At 52.9% G+C, this 8,313-nt stretch overlaps 1 protein-coding gene across 1 annotated transcript; it reads right to left on the bottom strand.

Annotated features, from left to right (window-relative positions):
• Window positions 1-1,441: 1,441 nt before the first annotated feature.
• NAPSA (napsin A aspartic peptidase) lies at window positions 1,442-7,767 on the bottom strand. Its single transcript, XM_023182502.2, has 9 exons — window positions 7,630-7,767; window positions 5,034-5,175; window positions 4,837-4,960; window positions 4,534-4,652; window positions 3,939-4,138; window positions 2,718-2,840; window positions 2,481-2,625; window positions 1,986-2,084; window positions 1,442-1,749 (listed from the first exon to the last, which is right to left on the bottom strand). The coding sequence occupies exons 1-9, from the start codon at window positions 7,716-7,718 to the stop codon at window positions 1,522-1,524; spliced, it is 1,269 nt and encodes a 422-aa protein (XP_023038270.1). The 5' UTR covers window positions 7,719-7,767; the 3' UTR covers window positions 1,442-1,521.
• Between the last annotated feature and the right edge of the window lie 546 nt (window positions 7,768-8,313).

Genomic DNA, 8,313 nt, shown 5'->3' with positions numbered 1-8,313 from the left:
CACCACCACCACCATCCCCGCTTTGTTTTCTCAGGGCACTCCATCTGGGGCCCCTTCAACTCGCCCCCCACGCTTTCCGTCTGCAGCACCCCATCCAACTTCACCCAAAGCGCTCTTAAGTAGTTTCTGAGAGGCCGTGCCTGCAAATTCCCAATTGGCCACAAGGTGGAGGTGTGGGCCTATTTTCCCAGCTAAGATTCCCCAGCCGCCACACCTGTTTCTAGAGCGGGACTCCTGGAACACCAGGCTCTTTCCAGCTCCCTGCTTCTGCCCCGGCGCTTCCCACCCCCTGGAATGCCGGCTTGCTCGCTCTCTGCACCCCACGGGAAAAGGAGCAGAACAGAAGCTTCCTCTCTGACTCTCCTGCCCGAGCTTACTGGGTCCTGAATCTCCCCGTGTCTAGTCGCTTAGCAGTTTGTGATCAGGTCGGCCTCCACTATCAGAGCAGCACACTCTCGAGATGGGGCTCAGGCCTGACTCTTTTCGGGGTCCCCAGAATCGTTCAACACAATTCTTCCAGAAGCCTCAGGATGCGATTAGATAAAGGATTGCCAGATTTTTCGACTGGTCGTTTTTTAGAATCAATTGGATATGTACCCGTATCCAATTAGCTCTGGGTAGCAAGAGGCTGAGGAGGGGGGAGTGACGTCACCTCCGCGGATGGAGTAGCACCGCTCCCCGAACCCGGAGGCTCAGACTCCCCCGGGGTCTCAGAATCCGGAGGGAGAGAGGGGAAACAGGAGATGAGATCCGGGGGAATAGTATCCTTGCCCCCTTGAACAGGAACTGGTAAACTCTTACCAATTACAGTCACCCCCCCCCACTGCCACCTGTCGCTGCCATCGCGACCTGTCACCTCCCACGCATGTTGTGGCTGCGCCCGCCTCCGTCAGGGCGTGACCACGGCGTGGACTACAACGACCGTGATGCTCCAGGCGCTGGGAGCTTTTGACGAAAGGCAGCGTAGGCGAGGGGCTTCATGGGATTCGTATTACAAAATCCCTCACCAGGGTGCGCCCTGGAGAAAAGGAGTGATACCCTTCGCCTCCTACTTCCTCAACTCCGTGGGTACAGGCACAAAGTTTTCTCTTTATTTATTTATTTTTGAGACGGAGTTTCGTTGTTGCCCAGGCTGGAGTGCAATGGTGCGGTCTCGGCTCACTGCAACCTTGGCCTCCCAAGTTTAAGCCATTCTCCTGCCTCAGCCTCCCGAGTAGCTGGGATTACAGGCATGCGCCACCATGGCCGGATAATTTTTTTGTATTTTTAGTAGAGACGGGGTTTCACCATGTTGGCCAGGTTGGTCTCGAACTCCTGACCTCAGGTGATCCACCCGCCTCGGCCTCCCAAAGTCCTGGGATTACCGGCGTGAGACACCGCGCCCGGTCACAAAGCTTTCTCTTTAACAAGTACGCTATGAAAGGAAGCCACCCAGGCAGCATCGCTCAATGGAAATAGCGGATTTTTACTGGGCAGCGGGACCTCAGCGACCACCCACTGCGCATGCGCTTCACGTGGGCGTCACCCGGGGAACTGCGCCTGCGCGGACTCGCCCCGCCCCAGGGCAGCTCGGCGAGTGCGAGCGCGCGCTAGGCCCACTCGGGCGCCGCTCTTCGTGTCCCCGCGGTCGAAGACGGCCACATACGTCCCCAAGAAGACGTCACCGAGGATCCAGAAGGGTCCTGCAGGCGGAGGGACATCCAAGGCCTGGAAACCGGACAAGCAGAGGCGGACGCCATTTCGAGTAGTCTGCAAGGCGACAAGAAGACAACTGGGTGTCGCGGCCACAGGGACGGCCATTTCCCTGGGAGCCCGTGCTCCCCCCTCCCCCACACCCTCGGGCTCTTTAGTGTTCGCCAACAAACTGCCATCACAGGGACAAGAAATGTTTCTGCGGCCTCTTCCCTTCCTAGTGACGTCTCTCAGCTCTACCCTCTCAAACCGTCGTATGACGTCCCTATGGCGTCATGGTGATGGCCACCTACCTGAATGACGTAATCCTGGGCCGTGAGGTTAAACCAGACCCCCCCAAGAAGGAAGGAGACTGCGGGGAGCTTTGGGATTTCCGAGCACAGGATGATGTACTGGGGGAGAAGAGGAACTAGTGAAGATGAGAGATTCCTGCTCTGCTCAATCCCTTCCGTGGCTCCCCAGTGCCATGGGGTAATTTTCGTATTGAGCACCTGGGTATTCAGCGTCCTGTGTGCAGAGGCCCTGCCGCCTAGACTTCTGCAGCCCCAAGCAAACCTGCATTATCGTCTCCCTCCACCCCACCACCATCCAGAGAGTCACAGCGTAGACACTTGGAAAGTGTCCTCAATTCCTCCCACCACCCTCCAGACTATCTGTCACGAAGTCCGGTGCCTCCTGCCCTGGAATGCCCCTTAAATACTTGCTTCCCACCCTCAGGCCCTTTGATGTTCACTGTCAAACTGCCATCAGCCTCCTCAGCCCATACCCACCAGAGACTAGGACCTCACCTCCCCAGCCAGCAGGGGATATCCCCCAATGGCCGCATGCAGGGCCCGGATCTCCTCAGTGGGTCCTGTGATGAGGGACGTGCCCGTATCCAGGATGGCAGCACAGCCCCCGGCACAGAGAGTCAGCCCTGGGCCCACCTTCACACTGAGGGGGAAGTAGGCAGTCATCAGAGGCAGGGTCCTCGGAGTCCAGGCCCCCAGCCTCCAGCTCCAGAGCCAGGAGACCAAGTCCCTCACCGCTCCATGTGGATCTGCCAGTAGGCGGGGACTGTGACTGGCACGAAGGTGAGGGGTGGGATGTAGTGTGCCGGGTCTGAGCCCCCCAGGACCAGCTCTCCTCCATCAGGCTCTTCGGGGTCCCTGCAGGGGCAGAGTATAGAAAATGTAGATGTCAGTGTCACTGGCCTTCCCTCAGCCCTAGGTATGGCCTCCCCTGGCTGTTTCTGGGGTTCCCACGGGGTAGTGGGACGCAGGAAGGGCCTAGATGTTGGGACTGGAAGCCAGGCAAGAAAAGCATGGCGCTTTAGGCTGTTGGGGTCTTCCTGAAGTGAAGAGGAGACTTCATTTGACTGTGGAAGGTAGAGTTTGGGGGGAATTTCCTGAGCTGAATATCATAGTAACCAAGTAGAGCAGTGGCGTCTTGGAATTGGCTCTTGAAGGTGTGACTTGTGCAGGGGTGGGGTGGCTTCCTGGGTGGGAGGAGAGAATTTCTGAATTGCCTGTTGTGATATCTAGAGAGGTGTTAGACTTCCTGAGTTGGCTGAGAGCAATGGGAACGGGGATGGAGACTTCCTGGAAGGTAGAGGAGAGCAGGATCTACTAAGTGGTTGGTAGAAGTGCTAGAGTGGGTTGGATGTCAGGGTAACTGAGTGGGCACAGGATTTTCTGACTGTGTGTGATGGGCCTCTGGGAGGGAAAGTGGAGACTTCTTGGAAACTTCTTGGATGTTGGGTGGGACTTCTGAGCATAATATTGAACCTCCTAGCAAGTCAGTAGGACTTCCTGGATTAAATCAGGCAATTCCTGACTTCTGGTCAGTGTTCTCAAATGGGATTTGAGCTTTCTTGGTAAGGAAGAGAAAGCTCCTGAGTATTTTGTTGGGTGTGGCATGGAATTTCCTTGTTTGATTTTGAAACATGGAGCATTTTGAACTGATGGTGAGTTTGCTTAGTTATGTCTTAAGTTGTCACTTAAGCTCTGGGACTTCGAATAGGGTTGAGGTGTTTCTTTATAGGGTAGGCAACTTCCTGCATGGAGGATGCAACTTCCTGTATTGGATGGCTGACTTCTTGAATGGAGAGTATAAGTGGGTGACTCTGAGAGTGAGACTTCCCGAGTTGGGTCAGTGACTTCCTGAGTGAAGGTGGGACTTTCTTTATGGAGTAAGAGCCTTCCTGAAGGAAGACTCACTTCCTTCTTGGGGATAGGACTCACAGATAGGTGCACCCTTCCCAGTACCTGTTGAGATAAAAGGAGAAGACAGGCTTATCCAGTAGCCCCTGCTCTACCAGTACATCCATCGGGGGCCGAACTCCTCCCACAGACAGAATGGGAAAACCGAGGCCCAGTATCCCATCAAAATGGGCAAAAGTGAAGACCAGGCCGGGCTCCCAGAGAGCCTCTCCGAAAATCACTGACGCACCCTTGATTCCACCAATCTAGGGGTAGATTGAGATGTGACCAGTTACTTTTTGGATGACAATAACCACATGTCCTGAGGGCTCCCAAACCAAGGCATGAATCCTACTTCTGGGGACATCTGGATGAAAGCCCCAACTTCCTAGGAAACTTTGCCTCTTGAGAAGCCCCACCTCTTCACCCAGGAAGCCCCTCCCCCTGCTTGAGAAGCCCCACCTCTTCACCCAGGAAGCCCCTCCCCTTCCTTGTGATGCACCATCCCTTCACTCCAAAAGGCAGGCCCTCCACCCCACTTGGAAAGCCCCATCCATTGATTTGGGGAGCTCCTCGTCCTCAAGCCCCTCCCTAAGCCAGATGATCTTAGACCATGGGGTTCTCCTAGGCTGAAGACTTCTGAGAGTCAAAGGTCACTCACAGTCAGCTTGTCTTCACTCAGGATTCCATCTACTCGCCCAGTTCCATATTGAATGGCAAACTTGGTGCCATTGGCCTGGAAGGAACTGGAGGCTTTGGGATCAAATCGGTGGTGCAACCCTAGGTTAGAGGTCAGAAAGGTGTCACTGGGGGAGGGCATCTCCCCAATGCCTACTGCCCCTTTGACTTTCTGACCTGTGAGGGCATCATAAAAGAACAATTCCTCAAAATCATCTGAGAAGCTGAGGTGCCTGCCTTCTCCCTTCACCCCCATTCAGCCTTGTTCTACCGCATAGAAACTCACAGCAGGGCACACTGAAGAAGTGACATCTCCTGGACGGGACCCAGAGATTGGAGGAGCCAGTGTCAAAGACGACAGTGAAGTTTTGTGGAGGCGTTCCCAGCCCAATTTTTCCAAAATACTGGACCTGATAGCAAAAGAGAGTAAATGAGTTTGGCTCAAAGGTGCAGGTGTGAGGGCCGTGTGGGGCTGTGACTCACATCCCTGTAGTTCGAGAGAGGTACAAAGGTGAGCTTGTCCCCAGTGGATGGGGCCCCCAACTTGGGGACCTCTGCTGGTTCTCTCCGTCCCCTCAGTAGGTTCAGGGTCCTGCGTTCAGGTTGGACTCGATGAAGAGGGATGCTGTAAGGAAAGAGGATATTGACAGGAAGCTGCCCTTCTTGGAGATCCTCTAAATAGACTTACCCAAATAGGATATGATGACAAATTCAACATCTCCTAGGCACTACAATAGTAGTCAGTACCAGAAACCCTACAATAACAACCTCCAGAAACACCTATCAAAGGTGCCATGATGACAGATATCCCCAAATACTTTACAAGAGCAATGCATCCCAAACAGACCTTCCCAAAGACCTTTCCATGTTCAAATCCCTTAACATAAGCCATTCCCAAAGAATTGACATTCTCAAAGGTTTCCCAAGACCCTAACAGAAAACCTAACCTTTGCAAAAGCCCTTGGGTGGTGGCCCCTGCATGCTTCAGTTCATGAGTTTAGGTACTATTTTCCCCACCCTTGGGGAGAAAAATGTAAGTGTCAAGTCTTCACTGTCTTGCTGTGTTGCCCGTGCTGATCTCAAACTCCTGGCCTCAGCCTCCCAAAGTGCTGGGATTACAGAGGAGAGCCACTATGCCCTGCTCGGGTTCCCTTAAACTGGATTTGCAAAAGCAGGAGGCAAACAGGATTTGGCCCCGAAGCTGAGTGTTTGCAACCCTTGACTTAGAGGGCCAATTACAATTCAGATATCTTCATTGCTAATTAAGTAAGTCTAGCATGGGGCCCAAGAATTTGGATTTCTAACAAGTCTTCAGGTCCTGATGATGCTGTTGATACATGTGGAGACTCACTTTTCTTTGCATTGACTTAGAAAATGGCCATGAGACATCAGGTTCAAAAAGCAGGTTAACAAGCACCATGTGCGGTAGTATCTTCGTTCCTGCTTTTAGTCACTTCTCGAAGCACTTGTCGCCTCACTCCCACCTTTCCCCCCCCCGCCCCGCATGAGTCAGTCTTTGAGAGGCACAAGAATGTGAAGTGGGGAAAACTCTTCCTGGAAGTGTACACCCCTCCCCCTACCAGGAGTTCCAGGGGATGAGGAGAAGAGAGGAGAAAAAGGGAGAGACTGGGGGAGGCATCAGTGGTAAGGTAGTGGGAAGACTTCTTGCATGGGGTCCTCAAAATTGGATTTTTCTTTTTTAAAACTTTTTGTTTGATACAGGGTCTCCCTCTTTCACCCAGGCTAGAGTTCAGTAGTGCAGTCAGGGCTTACTGCAGCCTTGATTTCCAGGGCTCAAGTGATTCTCCCACCTCAGCCTCTGGAGTAGCTGAGACTATAGGCACAAACACCACACTTGGCTTTTTTTTTTTTTTTTTTTTGAGACAAGGTGTCACCCTGTTGCCCTGCCCGGAGTGCAGTAGCAGGATCATGGAAGATCATAGCTCACTGCCCCCTTAAACTCCTGGGCTCAAGCAATTCTCCTTCCTCAGCCTCCTGAGTAGCTGGGAGTCTGGCCAAGTTGTCCAGGCTGGTCTCAAAACTGTTGGCCTCAAACGGTCTTCCCACCTTTGCCTTCCAAAGTGCTGGGTTACAGGTGTGAGCCACGTCTCTGGCCAAAAACATGACTTCTTCAGGCCAAACAGTTTGATGGGTGTGATGTGGGGGAGTCTCAGTTTAAATGTCACATATCTGGGGCTCTGAGATGGGAGGAGTGTGTCACAGGTCTGGAAACCATAGTACCTAATCATCAGAGCTTATAGTGGGGTCTGCAGAGACCTCTCAAAACATGTCCTGCCGGGCGCGGTGGCTCACGCCTGTAATCCCAGCACTTTGGGAGGCTGAGGCAGGCAGATCATCAGGTCAGGAGTTCAAGACCAGCCTGGCCAACATGGTGAAACCCCGTCTCTACTAAAAATACAAAAAATTAGCCGGGCGTGGTGGTGGATGCCTGTAGTCCCATCTACTCGGGAGGCTGAAGCAGAAGAATGGCGTGAACCTGGGAGGCAGAGCTTGCAGTGGGCCAAGATCACGCCACTGCACTCCAGCCTGGGTGACAGAGCGAGACTCCGTCTTAAAAATAATATAATAATAATAATAATAAAAGGGCTCTGGTCAGCCAGGTGGAGTGGCTCACGCCTGTAATCCCAGCACTTCAGGAGGCCGAGGTGGGTGGATCATGAGGTCAGGAGTTCCAGACGGGCCTGGCCAACATGGTGAAACCCCGTCTCTACTAAAAACACAAACATTAGCCGGGCATGGTGGCATGAGCCTATAGTCCCAGCTACTTGGGAGGCTGAGGCAGGAGAATTGCTTGAACCCATGAGGCAGAGGTTTCAGTGAGCTGAGATCATGCCATTGCACTCCAGCCTGGGCAACAGAGTGAGACTCCATCTCAAAAAAAAGGTGTCAGAGTGGAGCCCTTAGGGGTGACAGCCTGGTTTAGAGATCTGGGAAGCTGAGAAAGAAGTGCTAGGGATCCTGGGTACCTGGGAATCACTGAACTGAGAGTCCTAGACTTAAAGGGCAAGAGGCAGAGAATCCCTCCCAAGTTTGGGGGTGGTAGGTGGGGTCACCATACCGGATCAGTGTGGCCCTGGCAGGCTCCATATTCAGCAGAGGCAGCAGCAGCAGCAGCAGCAGGGGTAGCAGCAGTGGTAGTGGAGACATTGCTGGGGACCTGGGTATGAACCCAGGTGTCCTGGGGCCTCGTTTTCTTTCCCTGGTGACTCCACCCTGTTGATGCCCCACCTCCAGGTTTAGAAGGAGACCAGGACGTGAAATCTGTCAGCAGTTGATAAGTGGACAAGGATGTTTCTTGAAGGTTTGTGCAGAGTATTTTTGGAGGGTCAGCAGAAGTAGCATCCTGTGCTCCTGGTGCTCCTCACTGCCTACTTGAGTGGCAGTGGTGGTGGGGTCTCCTCCACCGTGACCACCTCCCACCCCCCCATCCTTCAGCTGCTGTCAGTTTTACTTTTAACTTGCATATAACTTTTCTGAGACTTATTAACCACAAGTGTTTCCTTGGCCAAGTGGGAGAAACCAGCAGGCACCTGTGAAGGGCCTGGGGGAAGGGAGAAAGGAAATGATTAGACACCCTCCCTCATGTATGAAGTGGGACTGCCTGCACTTCAGGACCCAGACTCTTTTTTATTTGTAGGTGAAGTATGTTTCTTGTAGACAACAGATCATTGGGTATTTTTTGTTGTTTTTGGTTTTTTGTTTTGTTTTTGTTTCTTTTTTTTTTTTTGAGACTGAGTTTCGC

The sequence above is a fragment of the Piliocolobus tephrosceles genome, chromosome 21 (genome assembly GCF_002776525.5).
Source record: "Piliocolobus tephrosceles isolate RC106 chromosome 21, ASM277652v3, whole genome shotgun sequence".
In the NCBI taxonomy this organism is placed as follows: Eukaryota; Metazoa; Chordata; class Mammalia; order Primates; family Cercopithecidae; genus Piliocolobus; species Piliocolobus tephrosceles.
Note: the sequence above shows the minus strand (reverse complement) of the source record. Positions and strands in the feature narration are given on the sequence as shown.

Coding starts and splice junctions, on each gene's coding strand:
- NAPSA (XM_023182502.2), bottom strand. CDS start 7,718: ATGTCTCCACTACCACTGCTGCTACCCCTGCTGCTGCTGCTGCTGCTG. Junction 2,626..2,717: donor TGGCAGATCCACATGGAGCG/GTGAGGGACTTG, acceptor CTTCCCCCTCAG/TGTGAAGGTGGGCCCAGGGC. Junction 2,085..2,480: donor ATCCCCTGCTGGCTGGGGAG/GTGAGGTCCTAG, acceptor CTTCTCCCCCAG/TACATCATCCTGTGCTCGGA.